This window comes from Vipera berus (assembly GCF_964194415.1).
Source record: "Vipera berus genome assembly, chromosome: W".
Lineage (NCBI taxonomy): Eukaryota > Metazoa > Chordata > Lepidosauria > Squamata > Viperidae > Vipera > Vipera berus.
Window position 1 is genome coordinate 74241276 of NC_138210.1, and position 21750 is coordinate 74263025.

General features: G+C 50.9%; 1 protein-coding gene across 4 annotated transcripts in view; it reads right to left on the reverse strand.

The window, feature by feature from the left end:
* Positions 1–21750, reverse strand: part of LOC308676618 (chromodomain-helicase-DNA-binding protein 3-like) — a 103981-nt gene that overhangs the window by 55563 nt on the left and 26668 nt on the right. For 3 of the 4 annotated variants that reach the window (XM_081342538.1, XM_081342540.1, XM_081342541.1), the window contains 8 exons: positions 13573–13841; positions 11139–11269; positions 9013–9160; positions 7462–7637; positions 6076–6306; positions 4299–4502; positions 2098–2309; positions 1191–1322 (listed from right to left, as the gene is read on the reverse strand). In XM_081342538.1, the coding sequence (XP_081198664.1) occupies positions 1191–1322; positions 2098–2309; positions 4299–4502; positions 6076–6306; positions 7462–7637; positions 9013–9160; positions 11139–11269; positions 13573–13841 (1503 nt within the window). The remainder of the gene's footprint in view (positions 1–1190; positions 1323–2097; positions 2310–4298; positions 4503–6075; positions 6307–7461; positions 7638–9012; positions 9161–11138; positions 11270–13572; positions 13842–21750) is intronic. The other variant, XM_081342539.1, reaches the window with a different exon arrangement.

Genomic DNA, 21750 nt, shown 5'->3' on the forward strand with positions numbered 1-21750 from the left:
CTAATGTGTCTTTTGGAGCAAAAATTAATGTAAGACTTATTTTCTGGGAAACACGGTATCAGAGAATGGAATGGAACAGAACAGAACAGAACAGAACAGAACAGAACAGAATAATAATATAGAAATAGAAATAGACATAGAATAGAATTTAGAATAGGAATAGGAATAGGAATAAGGATAGGATAGGATAGGATAGGATAGGATAGGATAGGATAGGATAGGATAGGATAGGATAGGATAGGATAGGATAGGATACAGAACAGAACAGAACAGAACAGAATAGAATAATAATATAGAAATAGAATAGAATTTAGAATAGGAATAGGATAGGATAGGATAGGATAGGACAGAAAAGAATAGAATAGAATATAGAATAATAAAATACAGAATAGAATAGAATGGAATAATATACAGAACAGAATAGAATATAGAATAATAAAATACAGAATAGAATAGAACAGAACAGAACAGAATAGAAGTTGGAAGGGACCTTGGAGGTCCTCTAGTCCAGCCCCCCGCTCAAGCAGGAGAACCTATACCATCTCAGACAAGTGACTGTCTAGTCTCTTCTTAAAAATCTCCAGGGATGGAGCGCCCACGATTTCTGGTGGCAAGCTGTTCCACTGGCTGATTGTCCTCCCTGTCAGGAAGTTTCTCCTTAATTCCAGGTTGCTTCTCTCCTTGATAGGTTTCCAACCATTGTTTTGTGACACCCCCCCCCTCCTCTTTGTGGCAGCCCCTCAAATACTGGAAGAGACGTGGCTGGACTATCTTTACCACATTTTTTGTAACTTCCTTAATACCTAAGTAACTTCCTTAATAGATGATGGGAATGCGGTAGACGTAATATAACTTGACTTCAGCAAAGTGTGTGTGTGTGTGTGGGGGGGGGAAGCTGGCTGGGGAATTCTTAGGGAGCTGAAGTCCACCCATCTTAAGGTGGACAAGGCTGTGAAATGCTGTTCTCTGCGATTAATATTTATGTGTATTCATATGTAAGGGTGTAAATATATACATACGTTGTATATGGCATGTTTACATGTCAGCCCTAAGTCCTTCTTTTCTCTAGACTGGCCAGACCCAATTCCTGCAACCGCCCTTCATACGTTTTGGCCTCCAGGCGTTACGTACTCCCCAATCACAGACACACACACACACACACACACACACACACACACACACCACTTTACCTGTGTGACCAGTAGGCCTGCTTGTGGTACTCGTACTCGGGGATAGCCATTTCGTCTTCCTCCCAGGTGGACTGGTCATAGGAAAGGTCCCGCCACTTCACCAGATAGTGATAGACGCCCTTTTTGTCAATGCTGCATGCGGTCAATGCAGGTGATGAGAGAGAGAGAGAGAGACAGAGACAGAGACAGAGACAGAGACAGAGAGACAGAAAGTATTAGGAGTCATTGTTAAGACATTGTTAAGCAACACCCGCAAAGTTAAATGCTTCTCATTGTGAGTCTGAATGCAACAAACTAAAAAAACACCACCACCACTGTGTAAGAATCAAAGGATTTGGACAGGAGGGAAAGGCACCAGGGTAGAAATCAGAAGACGGCGAGTTGTAGTCCAGCCATAGGCATGAAACCCGGCTGGGTGACTCTGGGCCAATCACCAGGAGACGGTGAGTTCTAGTCCCGCCTTAGGCACGAAAGCCAGCTGGGTGACTCTGGGCCAGTCACCAGGAGACGGTGAGTTCTAGTCCGGCCTTAGGCACGAAAGCCAGCTGGGTGACTCTGGGCCAGTCACCAGGAGACGGTGAGTTCTAGTCCAGCCTTAGGCACGAAAGCCAGCTGGGTGACTCTGGGCCAGTCACCAGGAGACGGTGAGTTCTAGTCCCGCCTTAGGCACGAAAGCCGGCTGGGTGACTCTGGGCCAATCACCAGGAGACGGTCAGTCCCAGTCCCGCCTTAAGCAAGAAAAGCGACTAGGTGTACATTGGGCTTGCCACTTTGTCTCTGCTCAACCCACCTCACAGGGTTGTTGTTGTGATAATAGGAGACAGGAGTGTGACTTATAAAGTACTAAAAGTGGGATAAAAAAGATCAAAAAAAAACAACCCAAAAACACGCTGAGGCTTCCAGCGACCTGTGATTTATCACCCGATGGATGGTCATCCAGTCGGGCTTGATGCCGTAGCGGTAGTAGTTCTCCTCCATCTCCGCGTAGAGGGGATCCTTGTTCTTCCGCTTCTCGCTTTTGCCGTCGTCGTCGCCGGAGCCGTAGTCGAAGGGGGGGGGCTCGTCCATGTCGTTCTTCCGCTGATAGTTTCTGTACATGACCAAGTGGAAGATCTCCAGCTGGGATGGGGAGGGAGAAGGCAGAGCAGGAGAGGTCAGCCGTCCGAAGGAGGGCAACCGCCGCTCCAAACCCGCTTTTCATCCGGGGATACCCAATCTGCAGACACGAAGACCGAGGTGCCGGCTTACCGCCCGCCCGCCCTTGAGAAACTCGCTTTCTCCACGGTTTAGGAGCCCGTTTTTCTCCGGCCTTTGACGAGCCCCGTTTTCGACATCGCTATTCGTTTTTGTTTGTTTTTTTAATGGGAGAAAATTTACGGGGCCGCCCGACTCGTCCCCCGTTGTCTTCCAGGCGTCTTACGGAAGTAAAACCCCAAAGACAAAACTCAACAACTGTGCCCCCCTCACCCCCACCCCCAGCAGACCCTGGCGACAACAGTCAAAGCAACCACTTGATCAGCCACCGACGGGATTTGATTTCTTGGCCCGAGTTAGTGGTTGGTTCCCTTTAGGAAACCAAAAGACGGGAACACCTGACAGCAATCAACGCCCCGATGAGGAGCAACGGTTCACACCGAGATTAACGTTAGGCCAACAGTCGAGAAGTAAACCATTTCCCAATTAAGGAACTACCGACACAGAGAAACAAACACGTCACGACAGGCTAATTAAGGAATGACCAGGAAGGAAACAACACACCCACCAACACAGACAGGGTGTGCCCGCTGTATATAAACAGAGAGCAAAGCCTTCCAGCGCTGATGAGGTTCCCCAGTTGGGTCATGAAACGTCTGCAAGGAAACCGCCCAGCTCAGAGAGCACCAAGGACCCCACAGTCCTTCCTTCCTTCCTTCCTTCCTTCCTTTCTTCCTTCCTTCCTTCCTTCCTTCCTTCCTTCCTTCCTTCCTTCCTTCCTTCCTTCCTTCCTTCCCTTTTCTTCTAGCACTGATGATGTTCCCTAGTTGGGTCATGAAACGTCTGCCAGGAAACCGCCTAGCTCAGAGAGCACCAAGGACCCCACAGTCCGTCCTTCCTTCCTTCCTTCCTTCCTTCCTTCCTTCCTTCCTTCCTTCCTTCCTTCCTTCCTTCCTTCCTTCCCTTTTCTTCTAGCACTGATGATGTTCCCTAGTTGGGTCATGAAACGTCTGCAAGGAAACCGCCTAGCTCAGAGAGCACCAAGGACCCCACAGTCCTTCCTTCCTTCCTTCCTTCCTTCCTTCCTTCCTTCCTTCCTTCCTTCCTTCCTTCCTTCCTTCCTTCCTTCCCTTTTCTTCTAGCACTGATGATGTTCCCTAGTTGGGTCATGAAACGTCTGCAAGGAAACCGCCTAGCTCAGAGAGCACCAAGGACCCCACAGTCCGTCCTTCCTTCCTTCCTTCCTTCCTTCCTTCCTTCCTTCCTTCCTTCCTTCCTTCCTTCCTTCCTTCCTTCCTCTCCTCCCTTCTACCACCAATGATCTTCCCTAGTTGGGTCATGAAACGTCTGCAAGGAAACCGCCCAGCTCAGAGAGCACCAAGGATCCATTAGTTCTCCTCCTCCTCCTCCTTTCTAGCACCGATGATGTTCCCTAGTTGGGTCATAAAACATCTGCAAGGAAACCTCCAAGCTCCAAGGATCTCTCAGTCCTCCTCCTCCTCCTCCTCCTCTTCACAAGCCCCCTCCCTTTCAGCACGGATGATGTTCCCTAGTTGGGTCACGAAACGTCTGCGAGAAAACAAGCCAGCTCAAGAGAGCCTCAAGGGCCCCACAGTCCTCCTCCTTCGATCCCGCTGTTTAACCCCGACCCGCAGCTACTCTCTTTTTACTGCTAATCCTTTTCGCTTCGGTGGCCAATGAAATGCGTATCCGGCGGTAGGTACGATTGTGTTATCAAAATGGGGCCGTTCAGGAAACAAACAACAACAAAAAAAAGGCAGCTGGGACCGGTGATGGAAAGCTCCCAGTTCAAAGAGACGGGGCTGCGCTCAGCACCCTCCCCGCCCTAATTCGGCTAGGAACTGGCTGCCCCCTCCTCCATGCCCTGGCCCGGCATCCCAACGGAGAGCGTACCTGCAACTCCTTTATCCAGGAGCAATGCCAGTAAGAGAGGCCCACCCATTTCACAAAGAATTCACGCTCCGAACGCCCCTGGAGCGTCTTAGGGGGCGGGTCGTCCGGTTTGCAGTCGGAGGGCAGGGGGACCGCCACCGGTGTCGGGGGCTCCCCCCACTGCCAGTGGAGAATCTTCTGGACCCGGCCCTTCAGCATGGGGCACTGCAAGCAGGGGAAAGAAGCTGTGAGAAATCGGCTGGCCTCTCTCGCCCGCCTGGAGACGATAGGGTTTTATTCATTGATCTCTTTTATAGATGGATTAATTTTTAGAGGATTAGGAATAGGGTTAGGGTTGGGGTTGGGGTTAGGGTTGGGGTGGGGATTAGGGTTGGGGTTAAGATTACGGTTGGGATTAGGGTTGGGGTTAGGATTAAAAGGTAAAGGTTCCCCCCCGTACGTGTGTGCTAGTCGTTTCCGACTCCAGGGGCCGGTGCTCATCTCCGTTTCAAAGCCGAAGAGCCAGCGCTTGTCCGAGGACATCTCCGTGGTCATGTGGCCGGCATGACTAGATGCCAAAGGCGCACAGAACGCTGTTACCTTCCCACCGTAGTGGTCCCTATTTTTCTACTTGCATTTTTACGTGCTTTCGAACTGCTAGGTTGGCAGAAGCTGGGACGAGTAACAGGCGCTCACTCTGCTACGCGGCACTCGGGATTCGACCCGCCAAACTGCCGACCTTCTGATCGACAAGCTCAGCGTCCTAACCCACTGAGCCACCGCGTCCCTGGGGTTATGATTAAGGTTAGGGTTAAGGTTGGGATTAGGGTTAGAGGTAAGGTTAGGGTTAGGGTTGGGGTTAGGGTTGAGTTGGGGTTAAGGTTGGGATTGGGGTTAGGGTTGGGATTAGGGTTAGAGTTAAGGTTAAGGTTACGGTTGGGGTTAGGGTTGGAGCTGGGGTTAGGATTAGGGTTAGGGTTACAGTTGGGGTTAGGGTTGGAGTTGGAGTTAGAGTTAAGGTTAGCGTTAGGGTTGGGGTTAGGGTTGGAGTTGGGGTTAGGGTTGGGGTTGGAGTTGGAGTTAGGGTTGGGATTAGGGTTAGGGTTGGTGTTGGGGTTAGGGTTAGGGTTAGAGTTAAGGTTAGGGTTAGGGTTAGGGTTGGGGTTAGAGTTGGGTTAGGGTTGGAGTTGGGTTTAAGGTTGGGGTTGGGGTTACAGTGCTTCAAAATAACATTCTTAACATTTAGCAAACAGCATGTTGTCTGGCTTCCTGTATTTAAAAAACAGTGAGTAATAATTAATTTCTATAGTATCATAGTCTACATGTTAGTTAATCGCTCAGAAGGCTCCTTCCCACTAGTATGTATTCAATGTTACAGAGTACAGATCTCGTTCCGGACCACCTTGGGGTCTCCAGGCCTGCTGGCAAAACCGCCTCTTCGGGGCCTTGCGAGAGGCTCCCAAAGTGGGGGCCAATCTTATCTCCGCAGGGAGGGAGCCACCACGGAGAAGGCCCTCCTTCTGGGTCCCGCCGGATGGACCCCCTTCAGAGAGGGGACCCCGAACACCCCCTGCCTCCCCGTTCTGGGGGTTCACACGGATGTAGCAGGGAAAAGACGGTCCTTCGGATCACAGGGAGGGAGCCACCACGGAGAAGGCCCTCCTTCTGGGTCCCGCCGGATGGACCCCCTTCAGAGAGGGGGGGGAGACGTTTATCCGAGCTTTTCTGGCAGGTATATGCATGTCAGAAACGGGGGCCGGGGCGTCCCTCCCACCCGGGCCCTTCCCAGCCCCCTCACCGTGCAGCGGGGACACAGCCACTCCCCGTTGGGGATCTCCGGCAGAGGCGGGTTGAGGCAGTGGATGTGATACGAGGAGATGCAGGCGTCGCAACACAGCAGCTCCCCACCGTCCTTGCAGACCCGGCAGTACTCCATGTGGTCGTCCTCCTCTTCCTTCTCTCCGTCGTCCAGCTCGCCTTCGTACTCGTCCTCCTCTTCCTTCGGCTCCCACTGCACCCCTTCTTTCTCCTGCGAGCCAGGGATATCGCACAAAACACACACACACACACACACACACACACACACACACCAAAGAAAGGAGAGCTGGGTTAGGAAACAGGGGTCAACACAAGAGCAAAGGCACAGCCACTCCGGCAAAGCACATGCAGGAGCTTTGAAAGGGGGGGGGGCTAAGCATTAATGTGGGGGTGGGTGGGGTTTTTTTTCCCCCAGTGTCGCTTGCTAGAATTTCGGATTCGGAAAAGAGATCCGAGACCGTGGATGTTTGCCTACGGGTCTTCTCTAAAAACATCCCCCAGCGTGGTTCTCCACGTTCACGGGTGGGTGGGTGGGGTGGGTAGGGTGTCCTCCACTTAAACCACACCGCCCATTCGGTCTAAAATCCAGAGAGTTTCGGCTCCGTATGACGCCCTTCTTTCGACCGTCGTCACTAAGCCGAATTGCTGCAGGGGTGAAGTTCGCAACCCGGTTATTCAACAGATTCCGGCTTTCCCGCCCCCGTCGGCTTGTCGGAAAGCCGCCAAAGGGGAGAAGGATCACGTCACACACACACACACCACACACACACGGGATGCTGCAACCGTCGTTAAGTGCCGGTCAGTTGCCAAGCCTCTGAATTTCGATCACGTGAGCGGGCAGATGCTGCGAGTGTGGGGGAGGGGGGGGAGAAAGGGCCTGAAGACCCCTTTTGCAGGGCTGCTGCTGCTGTAACCTCACACGGTCACGAAACGGGTGGCCGTTAAGTTGAGGACTGCCCGTGCTTGTTCCGGAGAGAGCCGATGCTTAAAGACGTTGGCGTGCGGAAAGAGAACGGAGTTGGACGGGACCTCGGAGGTCTTCTAGTCCAGCCCCCGGCGAGGAGGGCTAACCCAAAGGTGGCCAGAGTCCTTCCTTCAACCCCAGCCTGTCTCCTTGTCCCTTTCCTTCTGCCCTCGCTGGCCCACCCCAATTTTGAAAGGAACCCACAGCCGGACCCATAGGAAATCGGTCCAGGCAGATCCGTTCAAACGAGGAGAAATCTGAATTCCCCCACCCCACCCCCCCACACCCCAGATCTCTGGGGATAAAGCAGGGATCCCTGCGTCCAGCTGGGCGGGCTACCGCAAGGTGGCCAGGAGGCGCCAAGGGTGCAGAGAGGGCAAGGAAGAAAGGTGAGCGTCTTACGCAGTGAGGACAGCTCCACTTCCCCTCGGGCGCCTTGTCTAGCTCCGGATCCAGGCAGACCAGGTGGTAAGCTCGGGGACACGAGTCGCACAGGATGATCTCTCCGCCCTGCTGACACACCTCGCAATAGTCTTGGTGATCCGTCTCGTAGCCATCCGCCTCTTCTTCGCCGGCAACTGCCAACCGGGGAGGAGAGGGGCGGGGGGTGGGGTGGGGGGAAGAAAGGAAAAAGGGTCAGGGTCTCCCCGACGTCCCAAGACACGGGCGGCCTGCTCTAGACCCCCCGAGGCCGGACCGTCTGGCCTTCTCACATCCTCTAGCTGCCCGTGCTGGTCATGGCACGGAAATGGAAGAGGTTCCCTTGCCGGCCGCTGAACCATCGCGGGGGTGTGGGTGTGGGGGGTTTGTTTTAATTCAGGGCTGTCGGCCTGGGGAAGATTCCTGCATTGTAGGCGGAAGGGAACGAAGTAGTTGTTAGGAACTCCGCATAGGGGTTGGGTGGGCGCAAGCAGACCCACACCTTGTAGGAGAAGGAGTGGTAGATCCTGGGGATGGATGGAGTCAAAAGAGGGATCACCCTAGAATCCCTAAGTGGCCACAAGCTCCCTTGAATTCCGTGGAGCCTTAGCTGACTCCTAGCAAGTACCATTAATAATAATAATAATAATAACAACAATAATAATAATAGACAGACAGATAGATGATGTTGTTGTTAGTTGCAAAGTCGTGTCCGACCCCTGGCAACCCCACGGACAACGTTCCTCCAGGCCTTCCTGTCCTCCACCATCTTCTGGAGTCCATTTAAGCTCACGCCTCCTGCTTCAGTGACTCCATCCAGCCACCTCATTCTCTGTCGTCCCCTTCTTCTATTGCCCTCAACCTTTCCCAGCATTAGGCTCTTCTCCAGTGAGTCCTTCCTTCTCATTAGGTGGCCAAAGGATTTGAGTTTTAGCTTCAGGATCTGGCCTTCTAAAGAGCAGTCAGGGTGGATCTCCTCTAGGACTGACCGGTTTGATCGCCTTGCAGTCCAAGGGACTCGCAGGAGTCTTCTCCAGCACCAGAGTTCAAAGGCCTCCATTCTTTGGCGCTCGGCCTTTCTTGTGGTCCAACGTTCACTGCCATAGATTGCAACTGGGAAGACCACAGCCTTGACTATACGCACTTTTGTCGGCAGGGTGACGTCTCTGCTTTTTAGTGTGCTGTCTAGATTCGCCCTGGCTTTCCTCCCCATTCATTCTCTTTCATACCCCCAAGCTCAGAGAAAACCAATTCAACCTGAGCTACAAATATCCCTTTCTAGAGACGACTACGATCACGATCTATCACTTTGTGGCTTGTCCGCGCACTGAGAGCTTATGCACCGGGGACAAATTCCTTGTGGGTGTCCAGTCACGCTTGGCTGATGGAAGAATTCTAGGAAATGTGATGGGCACCGAAAGTTTTTTTAAAAAAATCTGTTCTTTCTCGACAACCAAGTAAGGTGCCCTCTCCTTCGCTGTCGGAGAAGGCCTTTCAGCCTCTCCCACCCCAGGGCAACGGGTTTAACCTCACCTTTTTTCTTCTTCCGTCCAGGCCGACCCCGCTTGAGTTTCTTGACCCTTCCCGAACTGTCGGAACGCACGGAAGAGCTGTGAACGCTTGAGTTATCCAGGTCGGATTCTTCTTCTGCTTCTGCTACCTCGTCGCTCTGAAACAAATGCTGTACATAACCGGAGCGATCCTCCATTAGGAAAAACCCAGAAAGAGGCAAGAGATGAAGAGGAACGGCAGTGGGAAAGGAAAGAGGGAAGGGGGTGGGGTACCCCAACTTCGGAGCTAGGCCCAAAAGCAAGCAGAAAGACGCAAGAAGAAGCGTTCCACCCAGCCCGGCCCAGCGATGGAGTTGACCAACCCCAGTTCAGTTACAAGGGGTTGGATCTGAGGGACCACGCGTGGAGTCTATTTCACACGGCAAAGGGGAAGGGGCAGGAAGAAAGGAGGTGGAGATGAGGTTGTAACAGCAAGCAAGCATCCCACAGTCGCAACCATGCAACCTGAATTTGCCGTGCCGGTTCCTAAAAGGAATCTCAGGCTAAGGGTATTGCCAAAAGGGTCCCTGGCACAGCCAGGGCCTGGAGCAAGGGTGAGCAACCTTGACAACTTGAAGACTTGTGGACTTCAAGTCCCAGAACTGAAACTTCAACTTTAAGACTTGTGGACTTCAAGTCCCAGAATTGAAATCAAAGTCTTCCAACTTTAAGAATTGTGGAATTCAAGTCCCAGAACTGAACTCCAACTTTAAGAATTGTGGACTTCAAGTCCCAGAACTGAACTCCAACTTTAAGAATTGTGGACTTCAAGTCCAAGAACTGAACTCAAAGTCTTCAACTAAGACATTTGGACTTCAAGTCCCAGAATTGAACTCAAAGTCTTCCAACTTTAAGACTTATGGACTTCAAGTCCCAGAATTGAACTCAAAGTGTTCCAACTTTAAGAATTGTGGAATTCAAGTCCCAGAACTGAACTCCAACTTTAAGAATTGTGGACTTCAAGTCCCAGAACTGAACTCCAACTTTAAGAATTGTGGACTTCAAGTCCGAGAACTGAACTCAAAGTCTTCAACTAAGACATTTGGACTTCAAGTCCCAGAATTGAACTCAAAGTCTTCCAACTTTAAGACTTATGGACTTCAAGTCCCAGAATTGAACTCAAAGTGTTCCAACTTTAAGAATTGTGGACTTCAAGTCCCAGAATTGAACTCAAAGTGTTCCAACTTTAAGACTTATGGACTTCAAGTCCCAGAATTGAACTCAAAGTGTTCCAACTTTAAGAATTGTGGACTTCAACTCCCAGAATGGAACTCAAAGTCTTCAACTTTAAGACTTGTGGACTTCAAGTCCCAGAATTGAACTCAAAGTCTTCCAACTTTAAGACTTGTGGACTTCAAGTCCCAGAATTGAACTCAAAGTCTTCCAACTTTAAGAATTGTGGACTTCAAGTCCCAGAATTGAACTCAAAGTCTTCCAACTTTAAGACTTGTGGACTTCAAGTCCCAGAATTGAACTCAAAGTCTTCCAACTTTAAGAATTGTGGACTTCAAGTCCCAGAATTGAACTCAAAAGTCTTCCAACTTTAAGAATTGTGGACTTCAAGTCCCAGAACTGAACATCAACTTTAAGAATTGTGGACTTCAAGTCCCAGAACTGAAGTTAAAGTCTTCAACTTTAAGACTTGTGGACTTCAAGTCCCAGAACTGAACTTCAACTTTAAGACTTTGGACTTCAACTCCCAGAACGGAACTCAAAGTCTTGAACTTTAAGACTTTGGACTTCAACTCCCAGAATTCCCTAGCCAGCTGCAGAGGCGTTGAAGTGCACTGGGTCTTAAAAGTTGCCAAGGCTGAGGACCCCTGGCTTAAGAGAGTCACACACCTTCCCCATGGCTAGCAGTAGTCAGCACCGGCAGCCAACGATGCCAAGTCAGCCCAATTTGAAGAACAGCAACCGATTGGAGGGATTAGCTAGTTTTGAGCTGAGCTGGTGTGGTCTCTCTTAACGAAGCCACCGAGCTCTTCCACCTTGCTAATTTGGTCCAGGAAATGCCAAAGCCATCAAGCTCAGCTGAGGGGGCAGGGTGGGGGTGGGTGGGTGGGTGGGTTTCCACATTCACACGCACAGCTGCAAGGGAGCGCGCCTTACTGAGCTACTCTTTTTGCGCTTCCCGCCAATCATGCCCAACTTGATCTTCAGGGGCGCCATCTTCTTCCCCTTCATCTTCCTCTTCACCTCGGGGACCCGAGGGCTTTTGCTCCGCTTCTTGTGGCCCGGTCCTTGGGTGGAAGGGAGAGGGGGGGGAGAGAGAGAGAAAACAAAAACAAATTGGGGGAGAAAAAGGACTTCTCAGTCGAACAGTCGACATACAAATAAAATTATTATTATTATTATTATTATTTGCCCCCTTCCCCCCTTCCCCGTCGTCAGAAAGAGACGGGCGGGTTTCGGGGACGCTCCGAAGCAGCAAAGCGGAGGAGGGCAAAAAAAATTGCCTGGAACAATCGCACCCCAGCGGGATGCTGCAGGAAAACGCGAGCATCGCGGCCGCTCTGCTCGCTTGCAAAAATAAAAATAAAATATGGGGGGGGGGTGTTTAAAAACAGGGACGTGACAAGGGGCCCGAGACGATTCAAAGTTTGGCCCCTCTCCCTTCTCCAGGAATTTGGGATCCTGTCGGGCTGAAGCATGGAAAGCTGAGCTGGGGGGTTTATTTGCACAGGTTTCATGACCCACCTAGGCAATATAACCAGTGCTAGAAGGGAGGGGGGTTTGCAAAACAGAGGGAGGGGAGAAGAGAGGAGGGGGGAGGAGGAAGAGGAGGAGGACACACGAGAGGACTGTGGGGTCCTTGGTGGTCTCGAACTTGGGGGTTTCCTTGCAGACGTTTCCTGACCCAACTAGGGAACGTCATCAGTGCTAGAAGGGAATGTGGGAAGAAGAGGAGGAGGAGGAGAAAGACGACTGTGGGGTCCTTGGTGCTGTCTGAGCTTGGGGGTTTTCTTGCAGACGTTTCGTGACCCAACTAGGGAACATCATTAGTGCTAGAAGGGAGGAGAGGAAGGAAGGGAGGGAAGGAGGGAGGAAGGAAGGAAGGAAGGAAGGAAGGAAGGAAGGAAGGAAGGAAGGAAGGAAGGAAGGAAGGAAGGAAGGAAGGACTGTGGGGTCCTTGGTGCTCTCCGAGCTTGGTGCTTTTCTGGCAGACGTCTCGTGACCCAACTTGGTTACATCATCAGGGCTAGGAGGGAGGGGGGGTTGCACACCAGAAGGGGGCAGGAGGAGGGGGGGAGGAGGAGGAGGAGGAAGAAGAGGAGGAGGAGGAAAAAGAAGAAGAGGAGGAAGAGGAGGAGGAGGAGAAGGAGGAGGAGGAGGACTGTGGGGTCCTTGGTGCTCTCTGATCTTGGTGGTTTCCTTGTAGACGTTTCACGACCCAACTAGGGAACACCATCAGTGCTAGAAGGGAATGTGGGAAGAAGAGGAGGAGGAGGAGGAGGAGGAGGAGGAGGAGGAGGAGGAGGAGGAGAAGGAGGAGAATTGAGGGGTCCTTGGTGCTCTCTGAGCTGGGCGGTTTCCTTGCAGATGTTTCGTGACCCAACTAGGGAACATCATCAGTGCCAGAAGGAGGAGGGGTTTTCTCCCTGTTTATATACAGTAGCTCAATCTGCCTGTGTAGGTGGGAGTGTAGTAGCCCCCTTGGTTTTTCTTTGATTGGGCTATGGTTTTCTGTCTGGGGTTTATCCCTGCTTCTCTGAGTGTGAGTCGTTGGGAGAGTTCTGTGTTCTGCTTGGCGTTCCCTAGTTGGGTCATGAAACGTCTGCAAGGAAACCGCCCATCTCAGAGAGCACCAAGGACCCCACAGTCCTCCTCCTCCTCCTCCTCCTCCTTCTCCTCCTCCTCCTCCCTCCTCCTCCTCCCACTGTCTTCTAGCACTGATGATGTTCCCTAGTTGGGTCATGAAACGTCTGCAAGGAAACCGCCCGGCTCAGAGAGCACCAAGGACCCCACAGTCGTCCTCCTCCTCCTCCTCCTCCTCCTCCCTCCTCCTCCTCCCAATGTCTTCTAGCACTGATGATGTTCCCTAGTTGGGTCATGAAACGTCTGCAAGGAAGCCCCCAAACTCAGAGACCGCCAAGGACCCCACAGTCCTTCCTTCCTTCCTTCCTTTCCTCCCTTCTAACACTGATGACGTTCCCTAGTTGGGTCACAGAACATCTGTAAGAAGACAAGAAAGCTCAGAGAGTAGCAGGGACTCCAAAGTTGTCATCCTTCTCCTCCACCTCCCCTCCTTTCTGTAATCCCCCCCACCTCCTCTAGCACTGATGACGTTCCCTAGTTGGGCCGTGAAACGTCTGCAAGGAAACCGCCCAGCTCGGAGAGCACCAGGCGCCCCACAATTCAACCCTGAGCTACAAAATATTCTCTTCTGTCCATAGCTTTTCTTCCTTGCCCCGCAGTTTCCCGTCAGTGGCGCCCGGCCTCTGTCCATCGCACAGCCGTCGCCCCCTCCTCCCCGGCTCCCCACCCCATTCCTCGCCCCAGGATCTCGGGGAGAAGGGCTGACCGGCGCCCGCCCGGCACTCACCTTTGCCCTCTTTGGTCTTGGCTTTGCGGATGGGAAGAGGCGGGGGCGGGGGCTGCAGCAGATGCTGGGGCTCGGGGGAAGGGACGACGGCCGAGACGGCGGCGGAGACCTGTTCTGCGACGGCGGCAGCGGCAGCAGCGGCGGCGGCGGCCACAGCGGCCGTCGAGCCTTTGAAGGGGTTGTTGGCACTGAATTCCCGCCACTTGGCCCCCATGATGGTCATCATTTTGGACATGGGGATCTTGGGGTTCTTTTTGGCAATGAGAGGCCTGGAGGAGAGGAAGGGGCAACGCAGAGGGTCACCGAAGCCCCTTTCGCTGGGCAGCGGATAAAGCCACCCTCTGCCTTTCATAGCGACGGCGCTCAACACCCGCGGACGGCTTCACAGCGCATTTCCAACCCTCTTGAAGCGGTTCACGGAGTCAGCCTGTTGCCCCCCCCAACAATCTGGGTCCTCATTTTACAGACCTTAGATACAGATACTGCATTCTAACCACTGAGCTACGATAGCTTCCTTCCTTCCCATTTTCCTTCCTTCCTTCTCGTTTTCCTTCCTTCCTTCCCATTTTCCTTCCTTCCTTCTCGTTTCCCTTCCTTCCTTCTCGTTTCCCTTCCTTCCTTCCTTTTCATTTCCCTTCCTTCCTTCTCATTTTCCTTCCTTCCTTCCTTGTTTTCCTTCCTTCCTTCTCGTTTTCCTTCCTTCCTTCCCGTTTTCCTTCCTTCCTTCCCATTTTCCTTCTTTCCTTCTCGTTTCCCTTCCTTCCTTCCTTCTCATTTCCCTTCCTTCCTTCCTTTTCATTTCCCTTCCTTCCTTCCCATTTTCCTTCCTTCTCGTTTCCCTTCCTTCCTTCTCGTTTCCCTTCCTTCCTTCCTTCTCATTTCCCTTCCTTCCTTCCTTTTCATTTCCCTTCCTTCCTTCCTTCCTGTTTTCCTTCCTTCCTTCCCATTTTCCTTCCTTCCTTCTCGTTTCCCTTCCTTCCTTCCTTTTCATTTCCCTTCCTTCCTTCCTTCCCATTTTCCTTCCTTCCTTCCCATTTTCCTTCCTTCCTTCTCGTTTCCCTTCCTTCCTTCCTTTTCATTTCCCTTCCTTCCTCATTTTCCTTCCTTCCTTCCTTCCCGTTTTCCTTCCCATTTTCCTTCCTTCCTTCTCGTTTCCCTTCCTTCCTTCCTTCCTTTTCATTTCCCTTCCTTCCTTCTCATTTTCCTTCCTTCCTTCCTTTCTCCTTCCTTCCTTCCCATTTTCCTTCCTTCCTTATTTTCTTTCCTTCCTTCCTTCCTTCCTTTCTCCTTCCTTCCTTCCCATTTTCCTCCCTTCCTTTCTCATTTTCATTCGCGAGAGAGAAATGAAGAGAAATTTCCCAACAGCGACAACAATTAACCAACGGAACGTCTTGCATTCAGACGTTGTGGGTGCTCCAACCCTGGAGGGTCTTAAGAAGAGATTGTCTGGAAGGGTCTAGGCAGGGCGAGAGTCCCCAGCGCCTGGTCCGTGGACCGGTACTGAGCCACGGGCACGCCAGCAACCGGTCCACACAAAGAAGCAAAGCCCCATCTGTGGGATGCAGGCAGCACACAAAACCGCGCACTCTCCGGTCCGCGGAAAAACTTTTCTCCGTGGAACCCTTCCCTGCTGCCCCAAAGGTTGAGGACCTCCGGTCTAGGGTCTCCTGCTTGGGCAGGGGGTTGGACTAGATGATCTCCAAGGTCCCTTCCATCTGTTATTCTTTTTTTCCTTCCTTCTTCCCTCCCTCCCTTCTCCAACACCGGACGTTTTAAAGAAGAGATTGGAGAACCATTTGTCTGAAACGGTATAGGGTCTCCTGCCAGAGCAGGGGGTTGGACTGGATGACCTCCGAGGTCCCTTCCAGCTCTATTCTGTTTCTGATTCTGATCGCGTGCTTCACTCAGCCTTTTAGCTCTGGAGTCGGACAGCTGCGCAAGTGTGCCAGCCCTGGGGGGGGGGGGGGTTGGGGGGGTTTAGCCTCGGTGCAATCAATTCTGAAATTTCCTGACAGGGAGAACAATTAACCAGTGGAACGGCTTGCCACCAGACGTTGTGGGTGCTCCGTCACTGCAGGCTTTGAAGAGGAGACCAGACAGCCCTTTGTCTGAAAGGGTATAGGGTTTTCTACCCGAGCAGGGGGTTGGACTGGATGACCTCCGAGGTCCCTTCCAGCTCTGCCCTCCTGCTGTCGTTCAAAAAGACAAGGGGCGGAAGCTCCTCGGAGGGAACCGAGAAGGCATTTTCCCGGCAGCGGGAAAGATTTAATGAAAGGGACACACCTCGCCTCCTGGAGCTGCGGGCCTCCCGTCGCGGGAGGTTTTCCCAAGAAAAGATTGCACGGCCGTTTGTCCAGGATGATGTATGTGGTCAAGGGTGGGGTGGGACTAGAAGGCCTCCCGAGGCCCCTCCCGGCCCTGCCATCCTATAACTCCCTCTTTACAAATCGGGAGGGGGCTTTCGCCAGGCCACGCGGCCTCGCCGCTCGGCTCGCCAAGACACGCGGCGCCGTTCTCGTTTTAGAAAAACACGAGACGCGTTTCTTCAGAAAGGCATGCCGAGAAAGGAAGGTCAAGAAGGAGAGCCAACATCCACACGTTTTCATCGGGTTCTAACCGGGGAACGTGAGAATGGGACACTTAGGGATGGGGGTGGTTTGGGGGGGGTAGGGAGGAGGAGGAGGAGGGGTCCAACGAACGCTTTACAAACAGTCGAGGCTGGAAAGCAGAAGACGCCACGTCAGGAGAGCTCAGACAGGCGCTGGGGTGGGTTGTGGGGGGAAGAAGAAAAAAGGCAAGCGGGCTAGCGGAGATGAGAGCGAGTCTCTTCCTCCAGCCAGCTGCAACATCACACAGCAAATCACTTCCGTTCTCTCCTCCCCCAGGAATCGCACACACACACACACACACACACACGCACACACACACACGCACACGCACGTACAGACACACAGCCCCAGCGCACCAAAGCGAGGATTAAAGGGGTCTCCCCCTCCTCTCTTTATCAGTCTCGAGGGAAAGACGAGAAACTGACTGCCGAGCTGGAACGGGCCTGACGCTCCATTTAATCCGACCGGGGGCTGATGGCGTGCTGGGCTTGTGGCGCTGGAGGAAACGATGCCGAGGGAGCCCGGAGGCGCAAGGTTCCTGGAGGCCTCTGCTAGCACACACACCCCGCAGCCTTCATCTCCTTCCCCCCCCCATCCCCAACTGAGAACCCCGAAGCAGAAGACAGCCATCATTTGCAATCGTTCTGCTTGCCAAGGGGGGGCCCTGCGTTCTCAATCCTGCTCCCTGCACACAGACACAGACACACACAACCCGTGCAGACAGCTTCAGGACTTCACTGGCTGCTAGAGCCCATCTGCTGATGTGTGGCCCGGTGGGGGCTTAAGCCTACAAAGACCAGAAGGGTTAGAGGGTCTCCTGCCCGAGCAGGGGGGTTGGACTAGATGGCCTCCGAGGTCCCCTCCAAACTCTGGTTCTTTCTCTTATTCTACGTAGCTTGCCTCCAGGCGTCGCAGGTGCTCCGATACGGGAGGTTTTTAAGAAGAGAGACTGGATAGCCATTTGTCTGAAATGGGTTAAGGTTTCCTGTCTGACCAGGGGGTTGGACTAGATGACCTCCAAGGTCCCTTCCAACCTTATTATATTATTACTATTACTATTATTTATTATTTATTATTTAGAGGGACGCGGTGGCTCAGTGGGTTAGGACGCTGAGCTTGTCGATCAGAAGGTCGGCAGTTTGGCGGGTCGAATCCCGAGTGCCGCGTAACAGAGTGAGCGCCTGTTACTCGTCCCAGCTTCTGCCAACCTAGCAGTTCGAAAGCACGTAAAAATGCAAGTAGAAAAATAGGGACCACTCCGGTGGGAAGGTAACAGTGTTCCGTGCGCCTTTGGCATCTAGTCATGCCGGCCACATGACCACGGAGACGTCCTCGGACAAGCGCCGGCTCTTCGGCTTTGAAACGGAGATGAGCACCGGCCCCTAGAGTCGGAAACGACTAGCACACATGTGCGGGGGAACCTTTACCTTTACCTTTATTTATTATTTATTATTATTATTTATTATTATTATTATTATTATTATTATTATTATTATTATTATTATTATTATTATTATTATTAATTATTATTATTGATCATCGCACAGTCAGCAAGATGTTCAGCCTGGATTTGGCATTTTTGTCTGCCTATCGAGTCCTTACCAAGGACCTGGGATAGGCAGATGTGGATGTTTGATGGTATCACAGATCTCGTCGCAGGTTGGAAGCCGTTCCCAGTAAGGCCGCCTTTTGCAATTGACTGATGGCGAATTTGTCAATGCCGATGATGGTGTCCAAGTGGTGCTCCAGTTGTTTTGGGATGGCACCCAAGGGGCCTATGACTATTGGTACTACCCTTGCTTGCCTTTGCCACAGTCGTTCTATTCCTATTTGTAGGTCTTTGCATTTTGTTATCTTCTCCAGTTCTTTCTCGTCTATTCTGCTGTCTCCAGGCGCTGCCACGTCCGCTATCCAGACTTTTGTTTGTCTGTCTTATCGACAATTGTTAAGTCTGGGGTGTTATGTTGCAGGTGCTTCTCTGACCAGGTCCCTTCCAACTTTTTTTATTATTATTGTTGTTGTTTTGTTATTATTAGTTGTTTTGTTGTTATTATTATTGTTATTGTCATTATGTTATTATTATTAGTTGTTTTGTTGTTGTTATATTATTATTATTATTATTATTATTATTATTATTATTATTATTATTATTATTATTTGAACACAATAATAGTTTTTCTCATCTATTGCATTTAAAATATATATATCTGCTTTAGGGACTGCATCTTTTCCCAGGGCCCTGGAGAGAACGGCGTGAAAGCCTGGAGCCTCAGGCCTCTTGCTTCTCCCCCCCACGCGCCCCCCCCAAAAAAAATAAGAAGGGGGGGGGAAAACACATTTGGAAAATTATCCGGAGGACAGAAACCGTCAAGCCGCCTTGCTTTTTTGCTTGCCTTGCGCTATGATCTCATGTTGACTCGGGTGGATCGGGCTCGTGTTTTGTTTTTTTTTTAATTATTGATGGTCGATTCCCGCCCACAATGCACTGCAGCAAGGCTATTAAAGGCACAAAAAAAAAGAAAAAAAAGAAGAAGGGATGCCATTACGGACAAATACATACGAGCTCTGGCTTTATAAAAGGGGAGATGGGAAGCGAAGGGGAGGGGAAGGGGAGGGGGAGAAGAGAAAATATGCAAGGCGCTGAACCGAAGGAGGGAGGGGTCTGGCCTTTATTTAATTTCAAAATGGTTTCCAGAAATAGGCGTGTCTGAGAAACAAAGGCAGGCCTGAACAAAACAAAAAAAAACCCAACAACGGCACAGCGAGTCCGGCCTTGTGTGCGCACGTGTGCGTGTTTGTGTGTGTGTGTGTGTGTGTAAAGAATTGGAGAAAAAAAAGAATGTGGCAAGGGGAGGGGAGAGAGAGAGAGAGAGAGAGAGAGAGAGATGGAGAGGCAGAGGCAAGGATAACCGCAAGATAAAAAGAACAAGGCCCCAGCCCTACGTGCTTGGCTGATCCAGACTGCCGTGGCAGATGGGAAGAATTCGGCACCCAGGCAGTTAAAAAGGGGGGGAAAGGAAAAAATAAATAAAATAAAAAACAGAATATTAAAAACAGGGGGGGAAAAAAGAGAGAGAGAGAGAGAAAAGAAGGTGGGAGGACGATTAGGGGGCTGGAGGCTTTAACGCGTATCAAGAACGGTTGCTGGAATGGGGTGTGTCGAGTTTCATTTTATTTTTATTTATTTTAATAAATAAAGGTAAGGTAGGTAGGTAAAATGAGGACCCAGATTGTTGGGGGCAATTAAGCTGACTTTGTAATAATGCCGCTTGAGGTGTGTGTGTGAAAGCCCTAATAAGCAGGCATATACATAGAATGAAGGCTACTGCTAAGCTTGTAAGCCGCCCTGAGTCTTCGGAGAAGGGCGGGATATAAATGGGATTAAAATAAAATAAATAAATAAATTCCATTTATATCCCGCCCTTCTCCGAAGACTCAGGGCGGCTTACAAGCTTAGCAGTAATGAGAAGGAGGACGGGGGACAAGATAGCAGCAGTCTTCCAATATTTGGGGTGGGGGGGGAGCTGCCCCAAAGAAGAGGGGAGTGGGGGGGGGTGTCCCACCTATTCCCCAAAGCACCCCGAAGGCAGGACAGGAAGCAACGGATGGAAAACTCACCCAGGAGAGAAGCAGCTTAAGAAATAAAGAGGCATTTCAGGACAATTAGCCGGTGGAACTCCTCGCCTCCAGACGTTGTGGGCGATCCGTCACTGGAGGTTTTTAAAGACGAGACCGGACGGCCGTTTGTCCGGAATGATAAGAGGGTCTCCTCCTCGAGCAGAGGGCTCGACTAGAGGACCTCCGAGGTCCCTTCCAACTCCCGTCTATTCCGTTCCTCTGAAGGCGGGGAGAGAGGAGCCCTAGGAAGGCCAGAGGGAGGAAATGCCGCCCGAGCAGGATCAGGGAAGCGACCGCAGAAAAAGAGGCGGGTAGTCCTCAACGTACGACAGATCAGCTCCACCTTTCCTTCACTAAGCGAGACGTTTTGTTAAAAGTGAGTTTGGGGGGGGGCGCTGGATGACCATTTTTTTGCCCCGGGATCACGGCAGCCGTTAAGAGAGTTAACGGGGTCGTCGCGGGAATCCGGCTCCCCCATCGACTTTTGCCGGGTCAAAGGAGGTTACAAAAAAAAGGACTCCGGGACCCTCCGACCGTCATAAATACGAGTCATTTGCTAAGCGTTTGAATTCTGATCACGGGACCACGGGGAAGCTGCCAACGGTCGGACATAGGGGGGGGAGGGGAGAAACGGTCGCAAGTGATTCCCCCCACACACACACAATGTGCCGTTGTAACTTTGAAAGGTCCCTAAATGAACTTTTTGTAAGTCGGGGACTAGCTGCAACCCAACCTGAGACATTTTTCTGACAGTGAGAACAATTAGCTAGTGGAACAACCTGCCTCCAGAAGCGGTGAATGCTCCAACACTGGAGGTTTTCAAGAAGAGACTGGACAGCCATTTGTCTGAAAGGGTATAGGGTTTCCTGCCTGAGCAGGGGGTTGGACTAGATGACCTCCAAGGTCCCTTCCAACTTTTTAATCATTCTTATTCTAATTATCCCAAGCTTCTCGACTCTCTGGCAGGATCAGAATGCCGATGGAGCTGGATTGGATGGCTTTGATCGTGGGCTCCATTCAGACAGTTCAACCCTGCCTCTCTGCATGACCTCAGGTCCTGTCGCACTTCGCACCGTAGCCGGGAGAAATACTCCGGCTGGAGAAAGGAAGTGAATGGGAAGAAGAGGGAGGGAGAGAGAACAATTGTGAGCGGGGCGGGGTGGGGGAGTGGCTGGACCTCCCCCCAGTAGTTGTTTTTTTTAATTATTATTATTATTATTATTATTATTATTATTATTATTATTATTATTATTATTATTATTATTATTATTATTATTATTATTATTATATAAAACTTTTATTCATAAAACATGAAACTCAGTCAACTGAACACTCAAATTGACTGGCGCTGATGCTTGACACGGGTTGCTGCCAGCATCCTAGGGATCAACCAGGTACCGCCTTAAAATGTAAGATGTTCCGAGTAGCGCCGGTTTTTTTTGTAGCTTTGCTGGAGTTATGGCAGGAAGCTGCCATTTCTTGATGTGTTTTGCAAAGTTTTGGGACATCGTTCCCAGGGGCCCCGATGACAATGGGTATCACTGTTACGCGTTTCATCCACCCTTCATCATCATCATCATCAACAACCATTTGTCTGAAATGGTATAAGGTCTCCTGCCTGAGCAGGGGGTTGGACTAGATGACCTCCAAGGTCTCTTACAACTTTACTACTACTACTACTACTGTTGTTTTGTTATTATTATTATTATTATTATTATTATTATTATTATTATTATTATTATTATTATTATTATTATTATTATTTATTTTTATTATTATTATTATTATTATTATTATTATTATTATTATTATTATTAATTATTATTATTAAAATTTGTACGCCACCCCTCTCAGCCGTCAGGGGACTCTGGGCGTCTTGCAGGCAGCAGAAAGATAAAATATAAAAACACCCTTTTAAAAGCTACGCCTCAAACTAGGACGGCACGGGGCT